Below are 19,158 nucleotides of genomic sequence, written 5' to 3' on the forward strand. Positions count from 1 at the left end.
CCCGGCTGGCAATGCGAATCCCTTATAGAGATTTTCGGCTTTTGGCTCGGAGTGACTGGCTATACTTGCTTCTTCAGCCATATCTGGAGATGTAACGGTCTCAGCTGAAAAGTAGAAACAGGGGACGAACATGGGTCCTCCTTAAATAGCTCGTTCTCGTAGTAACTGGACAGAGTACTCAGCTCTTCCTATGTCGGCAATACTCTATATGATCGTCTCAACTCACGCAAAGTCCTTTCGATCTCAGGATCTAATGGTCTCAATTCACCACCCTGTGCCTGCGCATAAGAGGAAACTACAAGTAGAATATGAGAAGAGTTTAAGGAACAGAGATCCCTTAAACTAAGAAAAAGACTAAAATAAAAACAACTAAAATTAAACAATTGCCTCCCCGGCAACGGCGCCAAAATTTGATACCGTCGTAGATACCAAAGATAAATTTATAATCCAAAATACTACTATAGATAGCGGCAGTCAGGGTCAAACCACAGAGAGGTGATGCAATTAATAGTTGTCTAATTTTTGTCTAAAGTAGCAATTGTGAGGGGGTTTGATTTGAATAGTTCTATAACAAAAGGCAATCAAATTAAAGCTAAACTAAAGTAAATAAATGAGTGATAAAAGAAACTGGATGAAATCAAATATTAAAAGGATGCTAAGACGGTCGGTTCACTGTAGTTTCGACGGCAGTAACTCTAGGTAAACTATCTTAAGCATGTTAGACGGGAAAATAAAAAGTCCTCTCGGTCCAATTTAACAGGTAGAAACCTTTCGGCCTAAGCTACGGGTCCCTAATCTCACTAATACTAACTTTCGTTCTTGATTAATGAAACTCAAAATCTAAATTAACTTATCTCTCGATCTTATTAATTTAGTCGTCTTAATTCCTAAGCATTCAACTAATCGTGTGCACTCGATTCGTCAAATATAGCAATTAAATTAATTAAGTCGAAGCAAATCTAACACGCTTTGGTCGATCGACCATGTATGTCAGTCGATCGACCGGAGCTTGACAGCAGGTCACCTACGTCAAAGGCGTCTAACCTACAGATCCCCTACATCTTAGCATGAAGGATTTAGCTACTCATGATGGTGATAATAACAGCAATAAAATTAACTAATAAAGAAAACGAATTCATACTTAAATTAACTAAATAAATAACTATCATGAAACGATAATTTGGCTTTGGGAAATCTAAACTAGCAATTCTAATCTATGAATGAATGAAAGCAACGAAACTGAATAATGGAATAGCGAAATACCGTAAAGGATTGAAGAGAAAAGAAAAACCCAATGCAACAGAAAACTTTATTGACGAAAGAATAACCTAAGCTAATGAAATAATCAAAAGTTCAACTTCTGTGTTTTTGAACCCTAATTAATTCGATGATCCTCTGCAGTAGGGAGGTGTTACGTTATATAGATAGTCATCCGTAACTTTATTCCTAAAACCTAATTACAATGGGCTTCGGATTTCTAATTAAATCTTGCGTGTAGAGTCGTGGGGTGGTCGATCGACCACTGAGACCAGTCGATCGACCGCTCTCTTTCCTGCAGACTTTGGTTCAGCATTCTGACAGTCTATTGACCACGTACGTCAGTCTATAGACCACTGTAGCTGGTAGTCCGCTTCTAAATTCTCCATAAATCTATTTCCAGGCCTTGAAACGCGTGCCAAGTTTATTTCTTGAGTAAATACTTCATGCCAAATAATACGCCAAGTACTCGGGGACGGATTCGGCTCGATTTCCGCTGGATTCTTCACATTTCTGCAATATTACACAAAAACACAAAAGTAGACGGAAATAGGGAAAATAGTAGCTTACTACACAAATGAGCTCTGAAATGCGTGTAAAATAGGGTGTAAAACATCATATTAAGGACACGCATCACCATGGTCCAAACGTGGGAATCTAACGTTGGTCATGGTCCAGACGAAGGAATTGCACGTTTGCCATGGTTCAAACGTTGGATTTGGACGTTTGCTATGGTCCAAACGTAGAGGCTCAACGTTTGGCTATGGTTTAACGTTGGGTTTCACTGTTTGGCCATGGTTGTACGTTGAGACACAATGTCTGGCCATGGTCGATTGTTGAGTCTCGTGGTTTAGCCATGGATTAATTGTTAAGTGTCAACTTTCAGTCCGTGGTCAGACAATAAACTCGTTTTATCTTGTTTTGTTTTCGTTTTACGCAATTTATTTAGGTTATGTATCGTTTTTAGTGTCTAACTATAGTCCGTATTGCTTGGAACAGGTTTCGTGGGAGAGTTTTGGCGAGAATTCAATTGATTACAACCCGTTGTTCGTGACTACTTTAGATTTCGAAACTCATGACGATGCTTTTAATTGGGCTAATAATGTTGCGTTAAAGAATGGGTTTGCTTTGGTTAAAGCAAATAACGGAGAAAAAAACAGAAAAGAAAACGGGTTGTTAGCAAGTTATTTTCGATATAAAAGATATGGGTTACCCCCGCCAATGAATGATCCCGAAAAGCCAAGGAGGTCGCAGAAGTGTTCATGTTAGTTCCGTATTCGTGCCGTGCAAAATTTCGTGGTTAAAAATGATCAAGTGATGATAGTTTGGAACATTGTAACCTCCGAGGGTGGTGGACTACACAACTATAACGTAGCAATTTATAAGGACGGGGATCGACACTTCGCGGGATTAGACGCGGAGAAGAAGGCATAAGTTAGGCAACAAACTATGACCCGGGTTCTACCGAGGGATATTAAAAATGGTCTTCATTTGAAAACCCCCGAAAAACCTCAACCGTCAAGCACCCGGATATATAATGAGACAAGGAAAATTAGGCAAGAAGTTAGGTGTGAAAGAAACACCGCTCAGCAAATGTTGGCTCTAGCGGTAGAAGCGAAATACGTCCATTGGCATGAGATTAATTCCGAGACAAAAGATATCACAAATGTTTTCATGGCACATCCTGGTTTCGTGAAGTTGTTCCGGGCTTATCCTTACGTGGTAATCATGGATTCGACGTATAAAACCAACATGTACAATAATCCAGTCATTGAGATGGTTGGTGTCACACCCAACGGATCATCGTTCTTAATAGCATGTTCGATGCTTCCTATCGAGTCCAAGGAGTGTTACAAGTGGCTATTGAAAAAGTTAGGTGACATTTTAGATTCCACGGGAGTGTCCCTTTCTGTTTTTGTCACCGACCGAGAATTGGATTTGATCAACGCTCTTAAAGCAGTATATCTCGGGGTTGATCATTTGTTGTGTTGATGGCACGTGAACAAAGCCATCAATGCTAAAGCTGTCGCTACTTATCAATCCGAGAGTTACAAGAACCATGTCATGACAAATCCGAAATCGGGTTGGATTCATGTGATCGATGCACCTACCGAGCAAGAGTTTTAGCGTTGGTGGAGTGTCTTCTGTATCAAGTGGCCTACTTTGGCCACTTATATCGGGAGCACTTGGAGGGGAGCACATGGCGAGGTTTGTATTATGTTATACAAACGAGTGCTTCCATCTTGGTAACACGGCAATTTCCCGTGTTCAGTCAGCCCATTCTCTATTGAAGGCTTGGTTGAAAAGCAGTCATCTCACACTTGATACCATGTGGTCCCGTATCCACGGCATGCTAGAAGGTCAACACTCCAAAGTTAAAAAAGAGCTCGAATATTCAATGAGTAGACCAAGGATAACATCCCGTACTTTCTCCTTATTGCAAGGGAACGTGTCTACTATGGCCATAGAGATAATGGAGAAAGAACTTTGAGAGGCCTTGGTTTGGGTATTGGGGGTAGAGGATCAATGTGGACACAAGCTACGAACGACTCATGGATTACCTTGTGCATGCAAGTTATTTTCATTGAAGAAAAGAGGTAGGAGGATCCATTTTGAGGTTGTTCATGTCTTTTGGAAGACATTGGTGTATGATAGTCCTCAACAAAAGCCGAAAAATGATGGTGATTTGTTTGAGGAATTAGTTGAAGGTGTGAAGAACAGTGACCCGATTTACTGAAGGGCAGTCATAGACTTGTTGCGTGACTTCTCCCACCTGGAGGACCAAGACATTTTGCCACCCCCTATCAATGAGCACCCTAAAGGACATCCGAGAGGTTGTACAACTAGAACAGTCGGGTTTTGAGCATGTACAAAGGAAGTTCGGGACACCAAGTACTAACGGTTCAACAAATGCACCATCATCACAACAAAGACATGGTGATTTCGAATCAGGAGCTCCCGGTGCTCCGTTGGAAAGGAACTCCACCATTGGCTTTATATCATCATGGGCCAAACGGTGAGATATTCCTGAGGTGCTTTGGGGCCACTTCGATGGTTGGGTGGATGTTGGAGATACCGGGCATTGTGGGTTACGGGTTATATCTCACGCCCAATGGGGCCAAGAGACAGATTATATAGTTATGTGGGAATAGTGTGCTAGGGAGATGAAGAGCGACGATATATACAGTCAGTTGTTCGGAATTTATCCATCATCGACCACCGGTCTGATAGGGTTTGAATCGACACTTGTACGAGTTGAGTTTTTTACTCCGATTAGTTGTGGGTCGGGTTATTGGATGAGTGGTGACAATTTGCTCGTATTTCCAACGGTTTTCAACTGGACAATATATGTGATTAGTCATATACCAGGGGCAGATGGGAAGAAAGTTTGGGACGGAAGTTGCACCACTATCATGCCATTGAAGACCACAATTGAAGGCAGACAACCGTACGGTATTATGTGGATTGTCTATACCATAACCATTGGATGCGGTTGAATTCTAGAGGGCCCCCTGAGAGTCTACCTACGCCACCACTTCACCCCGCTTGGTTGACCTATTGAGATGCTAGTGTTGCTCACCTAGATACGTTATACCAACAGAACATTGAGAACCGGCAAGCATTCATGGGTTCGACACCAAGAAGACGTTGTAGAAGCCGAAATGATGATACTGCGACAGTTATCACACGTGACAGTTGTTCGGAATGAAGATTCATAAATGTAACCGTTTGAAATTCAAAAAAAAAAAAATTATTAAGTTCGCTTGTGTAATATATTTTAAGTTCGTTATAAATTCAAACAATATAACCGTTTAAAATTTTAAAAAAATAGACATTCAAAATTTAAAAATCTAACCGTTTGAAATTCAAAAAATTGTTACCGTTATAAATTCAAACATTAAAACCGTTATCAATTGGGTATAAATACTCCTTGCTGGTGTTCATTCCAATCACAACATCCTATCTTATTCACTATTAAAAATCCCGAATTCTCAATTAAATTCATTCACAAGAATACTAAAATGGCCACAAATGCTCAAAAAATCAGAGTGTACCAACAAAAGATCGACTCAACGGTTAAGGATTTACCAATGTTAGTGGCTCGTCTTGAATTAGTCGTCCCAAGTAACATTATATGGTACTTGCTTGAGGAGCCGCCAATTGGCTCTCTGTGTAATATCTTAGCCGGAAACTGGGAGGATTTCGACACTCCTCCCGTTAATGACGATGTTGTGTCTGCAGAAACATTAACAGAAAAGATGTGGGAGTATTGGAGGTTACGAAGTGATGTAATCACATATTTTGAGCGCATACTGACCGTGCATGATTACGCAACACTTTCCGATTTGTGTGCCGGTAGAGTGTTCAACCTCGGAAATTCCAAAATCGACATCATAAATATCTATGATCAATATGTTGCTGCTCAACCTGACAAAATTGAGGCCGGAGATGATGTAGAAGATCTAGAATCGTCATCTTCATAAGTAGCTGAAGATAATTAAGTTCGAATTTAAATTTGAATTTAATATAGTTAAACTACGTTTTAATTATGTTGTATTTTCAATTTATGTCGTTGTTTAATTTCCGTTAACTATGTTTTAATTAAGTTGTATTTTTAATTTTTGTCGTTGTTTAATTTCCGTTAACTACGTTATAATTAAGTTATATTTTCAATTTATGTTTTACTTAATTAAGTTTTATTTCTGTATTATGTCCTATTGTTAATTTGTATCGTATTTAAATTAAGTTGTAATTTAAATTTCATTTTTCACTACGGGATTGATCAATAAAATGATTACTAAAATTAAATTAAGGAAAAAAACAAAAATATAAATATTCATACAAAGAGACTAAAATTAAAATAACATAATCCATACAAAGAGACAAACATAAAAAATAAAATAAACTAGTCGTCATACACGTCTTCATAGTAGGGACGCATGTCCGCAAACAAATCCTCTAGACGCTCTCTCTGCATCTCCTCACTGGGTTGTTGGGAGACGTTCTTGGATTGGCGATTAACAGCTAGGGCGACCTCCGGCTCCTCAAGAAACTCGACAATACGAAAATGGAGGGGAGGGGGGGAATAGAAATAGGGGTGTGAAATCTCCGCATACCAACTCATGTACCCCTGAGCATACTCGAAAGGCATAACTGCTTTAGTTGACCGATGCCGTAACGATATGATCGAACTTGCGATCCCCCATATCCTAACGAGTTCTTTCCCAAACTGAAGCCTTTAATTCCCGCTCGCCGGGCGATACTCAAGAGACGGAATCGGCATCGGGTATAGGATAGTCTGCTTATACCCAAACTGACGCATACACCGATCAGGCTGATACGACTCTACTATATCAAGATGTCTGATAAAACCCGAGTAAAGCGATACTCTGCAAGCTACTTGCGGACGGTTCCCGTAGGGCAACCATCGGACATGCTCCGACATAAGATCGTCCAAACTATGGTGATACAGCTGAAAACTCTCAGAATCACCCTTAGCCGGAAGCAGGCGGGCCCAAGCCTCGACTAGAGGTCGGTCCCCAAGAAAGAAACCGGCGCCGGGTCAGAACTTGGGAAATTACTCGTATATCCATGCCTTGAGTAACGGTAGACACTCACTAACACCAGTACTATCTCGGCGCGAGGCAATCCCTAACTGTCGGTACAAGTAAGCCAAACAAGCGGCACCCCAAGCATAGGAATCAACCTGATGAAGACTATCAAGCAAGTGCAACAACTGAATGTTCACCCTATCACCACTCTTATCCATAAAAATAGTATGTCCCAATAAAATCAAGAGGTAAACCCGGAACGAGTCATGCTCGTTCCCTCGCTGAACAACAGTCCTCAACTATAATATAAGTAAACCACCATACTTATAGTAAGGTGGTACAACCTCGGACTCAAGAACTCCATAAAACCTAGAAATCTTCCCCCTCAAACCACTATCATCAGCCTCGACCATACCATCCACAAACACCCACTCACCACTAACAGGTATCCTAAAAATCTGCTGGACATCATGAAGCTTAATACTAATCTCTCCAACAGGCATATGGAAAGTGTTAATATTCGGGTGCCACCTCTTGATAAAAGCAATAAGAAGGTTATCGTCTAGACCGGTGGTAAAACACCCACTCAAAACTCCAAGCCCGCTCGCCTCTACCCTAGCGGCAACAACCTCGCTGAGATACATCTCCCTAATCTCCCTCGCAACATTCGGCCTCTCGTAGCACTTGATCTACGACCTCAAATTCTCCAGGTTAGGGTCCAACCAACACTTAAACGCAACGTGTCCACCAAAACTCTGTAAGATGGCAATGTTACTAGGACCACTAGGAACGAGTTCTCTCAGGGTCCAAGAAGTATCCTCCTTCGGCCTCCTTGACCTATCCGCGCTAGAGGACGTCTCTCTAACACTCGAATAACGTCCTCTATGATCCCGGTCCAACCTCTGAGTCAACACTCTCCAGGATAACGGGTTCTCTTAGACCCGATACTCTCTAACATCCTCGTCCTCCGGCCCCTCATCCGATGGCTCCTCCTCTCCAACATGCCGGTAACGACCGGCAACCTCCCGTGACCTCGCCTCCTCCGAATCACTACGGACGTGACCAGGAGTAGGCATCATAACTATGCGAGTCGGCTCTCGAAGTGGCGGTGGCACTGGGTGGGCTTGCTTAACACGTAAATGACGCTTCGACATAGTAACAATTCGGCCAACGATACGGTCGTGTCTGGGTGGCGGAGGTTGCATAATGGCCTTTTCTCTCTCATTTCGATCTCCCATTTGCATTAATAAAATAAAAATTATTAGAAAATACACTAATCGACTAGAAAACTGATGTGACTTTTAATTGCGCACATTTAGTCCCTAAATTGAACCCATTTTGCATACTAATATAGCATTTCATGACCATTTTATCCGTCAATTCCTTCCTATTTTGCTTTCCTATTGCATTTTATATGTCTTGTAGGAAAGAATATAATGAGACGGAATTCCCGTCTCTCGCACATACTCGGAAGCTTGATGACGATCTTGGATGGACTAGTAAGAAGAGGAGGCAAGAATGATGACCAAGGATGTAGGAATAAAGAGTGTATATGAGAATCATAGGCTTAAACAAAGGGAGGAATCCTATCCCAGGATCCGTGCATCCCAAGCTCTGGACGAGTGGTATTCAGCAGATGATCCGAGCGTCTCTTGACCAAACCGCGCGTCTCAGCTGAGGTTCTGGGCGTCTTCAACACAATACCAGCGGATCCCCTTACAGGATCAACCGTGCTTCAAGCCAATCCACACGGATCTCCTTGGGAGTTGATACATGATCCGCGCATGTCCCTCGGGACTTGAAAGCTCTACTCAACACTTAATAATGTTATTTACTAATCTATCCTTACTTAACCTAATGATGTACCACTATATATACTCCATTTGTAATAATCAAAGGACTAAGCCCTCTTAGTAGAGGCAAACCTTCCTTAGATTAGATTAGGATTAGATTAGAATAAATGAATCTCAATCATTTCACATTAATCTTTCCTTAATTATTGTTCAAGTTTATAATTGGGTAATTGGAGATTATTGGGTTATTATTTTGGAGATTTGACAACTCTTCATGAATTAATCAAGTTCTCTTCTATTATTCTTTCATTTCCATTTACTCATTCTAAGTTTGGTATGATTCCTTTACTCTTTACTCTTTATTGCTTATTTCCTCACTTTCTTATCATGTTTATACTTGTTGTGATGATTGACACCATTGATAACATGTCTTTCATGATAATGAGTGAGTAGTCTCTTAACTAGGATTAATGGGGGATTAGGGAACTATAACATGGGGGTAGACTCATACTTAATCAAATATGTTGTCATATTATTGCTTGCTTGTTGTAGTGTTAATCTATACACATGTTATGTTTGATGAAATGCGAGCCTATGAATCCTTGCATTTTGTACCCATCTCTTATCTATTCAACAAGACTTGTAAGATATAAACCAACTTGAGTCTTGTTAGACTATGCATAGAAGTGAATAGGAAGAAAGTAAGTCGACCTGTAGGTGTTGTACAGTCTAGACGACTCGGCTCCGGGACCCAAATCTTCCTATGAACCGTAAAACATAAACTAACTCGGTTCTTCTACAACATTAATTACTTGTAACTATGGAAATATATTTGTATGATCACCACCATGAATCTCCTATGAAACAATGACGTCCTAGTATATTTATTAATTGTTTACACCTTTTAAGTTATTGCTTGTTTTACTTTATTACTTTCATTAGTTTAGAACACAACTACAAACCTAAATCAATTGTAACACTAGCATAAATTGAGATAGATAGACTTAGAACCCAAAGCACATCGTCCCGTGGATCGACCTCGACTTAACCACTATATAGTTGTTTGTTGAGAAATATAAATGTCTTTGATGGAGTGAACAACGACTCGCTCACCATCAAAATGGCGCCGTTGCCGGGAACGGTCTTATGTAATTAAGTTCTTGCTTGTTTGTCTATTTTAGTTGTGCTTTAACCTTGAGGAACTTGTTCCTCAAGGTCGTTCTTACCATTTTGTTGTGGTTTCCATGCTTGTAGTTGTTTCCTTGTCTTAGCTATGATGATGGCTCAAGACTTGACATATGGATTATGTGGTGGATCTTTTGAGTATGACTATGGGCATGGGGAATTTGAGAGCAACTCAACACAAACCTACCTTAGTACTCATACAATGAAAATCCTAACTACTACCCCAATTTTCCCCACCAAAATCACCACATCTAATATCCACAACAACCACCCACCCAATACCCACTTTGAAACCAATTCCAAATACCACAATATGAGCACTTTCACACCTACCCACAACAAAAAGATGAGCCCAACTTTGACATTCAAAATATGGTTCTCCAAATGATGGGGGATCAACAAAATTTCTTCAAACAAGTGCTAGAGGAGAGCCAAAATAAGGACAATGTTTTTCAAAGCATTGTTACCCATGGTGAGGAGTTGGTAATTGAAATTGCCCAAATAAAGGCAACCTAAGAAACCACCCCCCACCAATCCTTGAGCATTGACAATAAATGTGAATTTGAGGTAATGACCTTTGGTGAATAAGATGTGAAGTGGGAAGAGCCAATCTCTTTGAGCTCTTACGAGTATGAGGGTGTGTCATTTGTTGTGAACATTTAGGTGTTGGAGGAATAACTATTAAGGAGAAATGATGCCCCTATTTATGATCTATATGGAGAAAGCAATGATGACGCATCTATGGAAGAAGATGATGAGGGAAAGATTAGCTCAAATGATAAATGGAGTTATGTAATCAATTTGCTTGAGGAGCCCATCTTTGAGAAGTTTGAAGTTTGCCTAGAGGAAGAGGAGGAATGCCTTCATGAGAGCCTTTTCAAAACCACTATGGAGCCCATGATACTTGGAGATGTCATTATGGACCTTCTCACAAAAGTCAAATCATCATATAATAATTACTTAGTGGACAAGCTCAAAGAGAGGGCTAAGAAGGAGTCTACTTGTGGAAATTTGGCCCCCACTATCCCAACTCCTAAAACACCCCCTCATAAATGCCATGGAAGTTCACCTTCTATTCTTTGAAAATCACCTAGTCTGTTGGGTTCCTTATGTTGATGATAACATGCCCATTTGATTTGTGTTATCTTAGTTTACCTTTTCAGGATTAATGATGTAATCAAGCTTGGATTAAGAAGTGTTGAAGTTGTTTATCATCCCATTGTAATTAGTCGTGTGTCATCTAATGTACAAGTGAGAAAGTTAAGTATAATAGAGTAATAGAAACGGTCCAGTCCGGATATTGCTTCAACAAGTAAACAAATGCTTGAGTGGACTCGCCACAACTCGTAAAAACTTGAAGCTTCCTTTTATCTTTCAAATGCCTTCACGTGACTCATATTTTTCAAAGATAAAAATTCAGATTTTTATTAAGGAGGTAGTATCCAATAAAGAGTGGTTTGAATTATTCAAAATGTTTCCTCTTTATGCAAATTCAATCCTTTGGTTTTTAAGAAAACAAAAGTTGCTTTTTGCCATATTTGTGTTAACTTGTCATCATGTGACTTGTCTCACATCCTTTGTTTTCTGAAAATGCATGAGCTTTTAAGGTTATCTTTCAAACCTTCTTTCTCTATTCTTACCTTTGCAAAAGACTCCTTTTTGGTGCAAGTTTTTAGGTGGTTGCTATTGCCCTTCACATGTGAGGTCTTTGACCCTTCAAAACCCTAGCAACCCCTTCACTCACCTCCTCTATAAATACCGAGTCCCTCCTTCATTTATTCCTAAGACTTTTCTGATTTAATTCTTCCATATTTGCAAAGTATTTTTAAAGCTTAAAAACCGTGTTTGTTTGCAAAATCTGTTTAAAAGTCTTCAAGTATCTTGATTTCTACGATCGTGGCCACTGTTGCTTTTCTATACTAAACTCTCTTGCTTAAGAATTGTTGATCTTGTAAAAGTTGTTCACCTCTATTCTTTGTTAAGAATGTGTTAGTGAAAACTTGATCCTATAACATTCTAAGTGTGTTAGTAGAGTTTAGGACGGAGTAGTCTTTAACTCTTGACAACCGGAGTAGGTTGTGAGTTGGCAATCGGAGTAGATGCGAGTTAGCTTGTCATAAGAACGGAGTAGTTCTTGTACTAGCTTTGCAACCGGAGTAGGTTGGCGTCTTTTATTACAAGGGTCTTTTAGTTGTCGGAGTAGATCACTAAAGGAAAGTAATAAAAAGGTAGATTGGACGTAGGCACTTGAGTTTCTTGCCGAACCAATTCAAAAATCTCGTGTTCAAGTGTTTACTTTATTTCCGCTTTATACTTTGTTTGTTTGTTTTGTTTAAGCTTAAACTTAGAAGTAACATTTCATCATCTCACGCATTTGGTCTGCAGTAATATTCCACAAATGAGACAAATAGATACGATCGAACGATTGTTGCTTTCATACTTCAGCAAACATTCATCGTGATACTTGTTCAATCTTTCTATATTATTCAAAGTATCCTCTAATCTCTTTTGTTCTTGTAACTCACTTTAATTCAATAAAGTTGAAGTTATAAATTTTTAAAATAGTACCTAATTCACCCCCTCCCCCTCTTAGGTACTTGAATCCATAAACTCAACAATTGGTATCAGAGCCTCGTGCTCTTGATCGAGGCTAACCACCTTAGAGTTTGATTCGTGGGTAATGGATTCCGAGAAACACTCCAAGATCCCGGTCTTTACCGGTTCGAATTTTGGATGGTGGAAACTCAAAATGGAACATTACATCAAAAGTATCGATTATCAATGTTGGAACATCATCCAAAATGGACCTCTTGCCATTGAGGAAACCGATATTCTTAACGGTTTCACCAAGACAAAAGAGGAAAGAAATTACAATAAGAACGACTTCAAGCTTGCCGAAAAGAATTCCAAAGCAATGTCGATTCTTCAACGTTGTGTTGGTGAGGGGGAAGTTAGTCGAATCTCCGGGTGTCCTAGGGCAAAATCTATTTGGGATTCCCTTGTACTTGCATATGAAGGGACGTCCCAAGTAAGAAAACACCGTATTAACCTTCTCATGCAACAATATGAGATGTTTAGAATGTCAAAGGACGAGTCTTTAAATAGTTTTTCTTCTCGTTTTTCTTGTATTATTAATGAGCTTCAAAGTCTAGGAAGGAATTTCGAGTCCGAGGACATCATTCGAAAAATCCTTCGTAGTCTAACCCCTAAATGGCAACCCAAAGTCACCGCCATAGAGGAAGCTAAAGACTTGTCAACCCTATCTCTTCATGAACTAATGGGATCACTAATGGCTCACGAGTTTAATCTCGATAAGCATTCTAGTGAGTCATCAAAGGGAAAGAGTCTCGCCCTCACATCTTCTCCAAGTGATGAAGAAGATGAGGAGGAAGACGAGTTTGCTATGTTCACAAGGAACTTAGCCGGGTTGGTCAATGGACAAGGTAACAAAAAGTTCACTAATAATTACTCGAAAAAACGCTTTCCTAAGAGACGACCTACTTCCACCATGGGATGCTTTAAATGTGGTGATAAAACTCATCAAATTAAAGAATGTCCCAAGTGGGAAGAAATCAAATCTAAGGAAAGAAGAGAAAAGGTTAAAAAGGACTATAAACATAGAGTCATGAGTGCTATATGGGGAATGTCCGACTCCAAGGAAGATGAGGAACTCATCGAGGAGGAACTTGAGGCTAAAATGTGTCTTGCAAATCATGGTAAAGAAAAAGTCTCAAAAACCTCAAAACTTGAACACTTAAGATGCCTCATGGCTAACCCCGACGATTCCGACTCCGATTCCGACAACGAGGTAAATCATCTAAAGGCCAAGTCTAGAACTTACTCCAAAGAGAAAGTATGTAAGCTTCTTGACCAACTTCTTGATAAGTGTCGGTCTCAAACCAATAAGCTTGATATAATGCAAAATGAGATTGAGGAAATTGCTCAAGAAAACTTTAATCGAAAAATGAACTGAAAGCAACAGATCACAAGCATTCTTTGTCACTTCTGAGGCATATAATGAAGTCAAAAGAGTCAACAAGTTAAACAAACATTTGACTAAAGAACTAGAGCGTCTTAGGTTGACCCCCACGGACGTCTCTGACCTTGAAAATGTCAACACAACTTTGGTGATGCAAGTTTCCCAACTAACCAAGGAACGTGATGACATTTTGAAGGACAAAGATGCTCTTGAAAATGAGATCTATGACCTTGTAGTTGAAGTTGTAGACTTAAGAGAAACAGTCTCTAAGACTGTTGCTTTCACGACCACGACTTAGACAAGTTTAAAAGAAAAGGTGAATGGTTGGAAAATGAAAATGAGTGTCTTAAAAGTGAGGTTGTTTGTCTCAAGAATGAAATAGAAGATCTCCATGATAGGCTTACTTTCTTTCAAAAAGGTATGCCCGAATGTAGTACTTCTAGGTCTTCTCCTCACCATAGATCCGATGAAGTCGTTGATCTAAGCAAGAGACTTGACGAGATGACATCTAAATATGAAGAGTCCAAAGAAAGAATCATTTATCTCGTGTCTAAACTCAACAATCACACCCATGACTTCATTGTTGAGAAAAGATTGTCCATAGAAAGTGCTAACAATGATGAACTTAAAAGAGAAAAGGAAAAGAATTTGCATCTTCTTTCTCGTGTCGATGACTTGACCAATGAACTTTTTAATGCTAAGAACATCACTGAAAAATGGGAAGGAAGTCAAACTGTGTTAAACTTCCTCACGAATCAAACCGAGAAATGTGAGAAATCTGCTGGTTTGGGGTTCAAATGGAACAGTCAGGCTGACTGTTGCATCCAGAAGCCTAAAAATGATTTTAGAGGAAGGAAGTATGTAGGTCTTCCCGAATACATCATTTGCAATTATTGTGGTGACAATGGTCATGTTTTTAATGGATGTACAAAACGATTTGATGACATTGATAAGAACACCAAAGTATTAAAAGAAATGAACATTAAGAAAGACACCACAAGTTATGTTGATCACAAAAAGGGACCCAAATTCATTTGGGTTCCTAAACTCAAAAACTAATCTTGTGTAGGGCTTGGTGAGAGGCGGCCGCAATTGGTACTTGGATAGTGGATGCTCTCGTCACATGACGGGTGATAGAAGCCAATTCCTCTCACTTAAAGCGTATGATGGTGGCACGGTAAGGTTTGGTGACAACAAGAAAGGTGAAGTAATTGGTATTGGAAAAGTTGGTAAGTCATCCTTACTTTGTGTCGACAATGTGCGGCTTGTCAAAGGTTTGAAACATAATCTCCTTAGTATTTCTCAACTTTGTGATAAGGGTAATGTTGTTGAATTTCATGCCAATATGTGTCGAATTTTTGATGCCACTACTAATGAACTAATACTCGAAGGAAGACGTGTCAAAGATGTTTACTTAACTAATTTGAACTCTCTATCCGGTCACACCATGTCTTGCATGAGTGTAATGAACAATGATCCTTGGTTATGGCATAAAAGGTTTGGTCATGTTAGTACAAAAACTCTTAATACCCTTAAATGACTTGATTTAGTTGAAGGCATTCCTAATATAAAATTTGACATTGATAAAGTATGTGATGAATGTGCTAGAGGTAAACATGTTAAAAGTTCCTTCAAATCCAAAAGAATTATGAGTACATCTCAACCTTTGCAACTTTTACATATCGACTTGTGTGGACCAATGAGAACTAGAAGTAGAGGTGGTAGTCGTTATGTGTGTGTCATTGTTGATGATTACTCTAGGTTTGTTTGGGCACTCTTCCTAAGCTCTAAGGATGAGACATTTGATGAGTTTCTAATTTGGTTAAAGAAGATTCAAAATAAACTTGGTTTAAAACTTGTTTCAATGAGAACCGATCATGGAACCGAATTCGAAAACTCATCATTTGGTGCTTATTGTGATGACAATGGTGTAGACCATAACTTCTCGGCTCCTAGAACCCCACAACAAAATGGTGTGGTTGAAAGGATGAATAGAACCCTTGAAGGAATGGCTAGAACAATGTTATTAACTAGTAAGTTGCCTAAGAACTTTTGGGCCGAAGCGGTAAATACCGCTTGCTACATTTATAATCGTGTCATGATAAGGAGTATTTTAAATAAAACTCCCTATGAATCATTGCGTGGAAGAAAACCCAACATTTCATATTTTAGATGTTTTGGAAGCAAATGCTTTGTTCACAACAATGGTAAAAACAACTTGGGTAAGTTCGATCCACGTAGTGATGAAGGAGTATTTATTGGGTACTCCGATCATAGCAAGGCCTATAAAGTTTACAATAAACGAACCTTGTTAATTGAAGAAAGCATCCATGTCATTTTTGATGAATCTAGTGTGCTTGGGCAGGTACAAAACATGGATGATGATGATGAGGATGAGGATAATGAGTTTGAAATTGGACTTGTTCGAAAAGACTTCGTGTTCACGGATGAAGAAGCTCCCAGCACTGAATTGCAACAGACACAGAGACTGTCACCTTCAAAGGAGAGCAAAGCAACTCGGGGGAACACGTAGTACTTCGATTCTTCTCTGGAAGCAACAGACCAACGATCGTTGCATCCACCTCCGTAACTGAAGCGACCCAAAAAGTGAGGATGAAGAACCTTCCAGGCCAATAGAAACAATCCACTGTGATCGATCTTTGTTGAGGGGAACAAGAAACCATTGTTCCAAAGAAGTGGAAACATCAAAGCTCTCATCCACTCACTAATCTCACAAGTGATCTCAACTCGGGAATTCGAACAAGATCATCCGTCAACAATCTCGCTCATCTCAATGAGTATTGTGCCCATAATGCCGTCCTATCTCAAATTGAGCCTTCAAATGTAACAGTCGCCTTGACTGATGCAGATTGGGTGCTTGCCATGCAAGATGAGCTCAATCAATTCAAAAGAAATGAGGTATGGCACTTAGTCCCTAGACCGCCTAATCGTACCGTCATTGGTACTAGGTGGGTCTTTCGCAACAAGCTTGATGACTCGGGAGAAATTGTAAGGAACAAGCCTAGACTAGTGGTGCAAGGTTATAACCAACAAGAGGGTATTGATTACGATGAAACCTATGCACCGGTAGCTAGACTTGAGGCCATACGATTGCTTATAGCTTTTGCGGCTCACAAAGGCATTAAACTCTTCCAAATGGATGTCAAAACCGCTTTCTTAAATGGATATTTGGAAGAAGATGTCTTTGTAGAGCAACCACCGGGTTTTGAGAACAATGATTTGCCTAACCATGTTTTCAAATTAGACAAAGCTCTTTACGGTTTAAAACAAGCACCAAGATGTTGGTATGATAGATTGTCTAAATTTCTTATTGAAAATGGTTTTAAAAGAGGCTCCGTTGACAAAACATTGTTCTTGAAGCAACAGTCCAGTGAACTGTTGGTTGTACAAGTATATGTTGATGACATTATATTTGGTGCAACAAATGAACTCCTTTACTTATATTTTTCGAACTAATGAAATCGGAGTTTGAAATGAGCATGATGGGTGAGCTAGGATTCTTCCTTGGGCTCCAAATTAAGCAATCAAAGGATGGAATCATGATCCATCAACAAAAGTATATCAAAGAAATGCTTAAGAAATTTGGGATGACTAATGGTAAGCCTCATGATACACCTATGGTAGCCGGGTCCAAATTGGACAAGGATGAACTCGGTAAGAATGTTAGTGATAAGGTGTATAGAGGTATGATAGGCTCACTTCTTTACTTGACTGCAAGTCGTCCCGACATTCTCTTTAGCGTGTGTTTATGTGCTAGGTTCCAAGCAAATCCGAAAGAATCACATTTCAAAGCCGTTAAACGAATTCTTCGGTATTTGATTGGAACACAAAATCTCTACCTATGGTACCCTTTACATTGTCCTTTTGATCTTATAGGCTTTTCGGACGCAGACTATGCGGTGTGCACGGTAGATAGAAAGAGTACCTCTGAAATTGCAACGTTCTTGGGTCCTTGCTTGACTTCTTGGGCCTCAAAGAAACAAAACACGGTAGCTCTTTCTACGGCCGAAAGTGAGTACGTTAGTGCGGCACATTGTTGTTCTCAACTCCTTTGGGTAAAACAACAACTCTTGGATTTTGGTATTATTTTTGACTCCATTCCTTTAATGTGTGATAATACGAGTGCAATAAATATTTCCAAAAATCCTATTCAACACTCTAAAACCAAACATATTGATATTCGTCACCATTTTATTCGTGATCATGTGGAAAAAGGACATATTAAACTTATCTTTTGCAAGACCGAAAATCAAATTGCCGATATTTTTACTAAGCCACTTGCAAGAGAACATTTTGAGAAATTTAGACTAGAAATTGGGTTAATTAATAGCTTGTGATTTTTAGTGTGAGTATTACAAAATTTCTTAATTGATTAAATTAAATTTGGATATATGTTATTAAGTGTTCTAAGTGCATTGACATCATGTTTGGACCAAAAATTGACACCGTATTTGTGAGTCGGTAATCACTCAACCTCATATCTAAATTTACGTTTATTATATGCTACCTTGCGTTTTTTATTTCGAGTGATTAAATTTGTTTAGTCGGGCCAACCACCTCTCCTACCTCATTAAATGGGCCATTAAATTCCTCAACCCACTACCTATCACTACCCGTCCAAACCGCCTAAACCCAATTACCCTTCCATCTCCCAAATCCATTAACACCATCAAAGCTAACCTACCCTTAACCCACAATGGTAAAAACCTCCTTTAACACAACCATACCCATTAAACCCACAAAAATTACCTCCCCTGTCACATCAAATCCGCCCACATCACCAACACCAACCATGACTCCAGTCAAAACATCTTACGCATTCCCTCCACAAACCTCAAACACCACACCTTCAACAAACCCAGATCCACCTAACCCTCAATCATCACCAAACTCCACTGTCCCTCCATCATCCGACGACATACCTATCGCCACTATGGTAGGACGACGCACACGTGGTGGTCGGAAGAAAAGCTCCACTTTAAGAGCTCCTCCTCCGAACCGGTCCACCGTATTGGTTGAAGATGTTGAAGATGAAACCGAATTTGATTTGAACGAAAATCCGTCGAAATCCGTGAGTCGACCCGACTCCGTGAAAAAAGAACAACAAAAGAAAAGAAAAGGCCTCCTCCTCTCAATTACCCCCAATCTCAGAAACTATCGAGCAAAGTAATGTTGATAACCCCTTTGTTGATACCCCAATTGAAAATCCCAGTGAACCTCCTCTGAAAAAATCGAAACCATTGAAGAAAAAGCTTGTATACCTTGCTCCCTCGGATCCGGTCTCCCTAACCTCGAAATGGGATTTGGCCATGGTTTGGGATCACCTTGAGAGTATTGACCTCCCTACTTCCATTTATAAAAATTGTGAGAG

The 19,158-nt window shown here is 39.6% G+C and overlaps 1 protein-coding gene across 1 annotated transcript; it reads left to right on the plus strand.

The window, feature by feature from the left end:
• The first annotated feature begins 2,706 nt into the window (after positions 1 to 2,706).
• LOC141632111 (protein FAR1-RELATED SEQUENCE 5-like) lies at positions 2,707 to 3,249 on the plus strand. The gene has a single exon (XM_074444689.1). The coding sequence runs from the start codon at positions 2,707 to 2,709 to the stop codon at positions 3,247 to 3,249; it is 543 nt and encodes a 180-aa protein (XP_074300790.1).
• The last annotated feature ends 15,909 nt before the right edge of the window (positions 3,250 to 19,158 follow it).

This window comes from Silene latifolia, chromosome Y (assembly GCF_048544455.1).
Source record: "Silene latifolia isolate original U9 population chromosome Y, ASM4854445v1, whole genome shotgun sequence".
NCBI classification, from domain to species: domain Eukaryota; kingdom Viridiplantae; phylum Streptophyta; class Magnoliopsida; order Caryophyllales; family Caryophyllaceae; genus Silene; species Silene latifolia.

Excerpts from the sequence above, each read along its gene's own strand:
- LOC141632111 (XM_074444689.1), top strand. The coding sequence starts at position 2,707 with ATGACCCGGGTTCTACCGAGGGATATTAAAAATGGTCTTCATTTGAAA.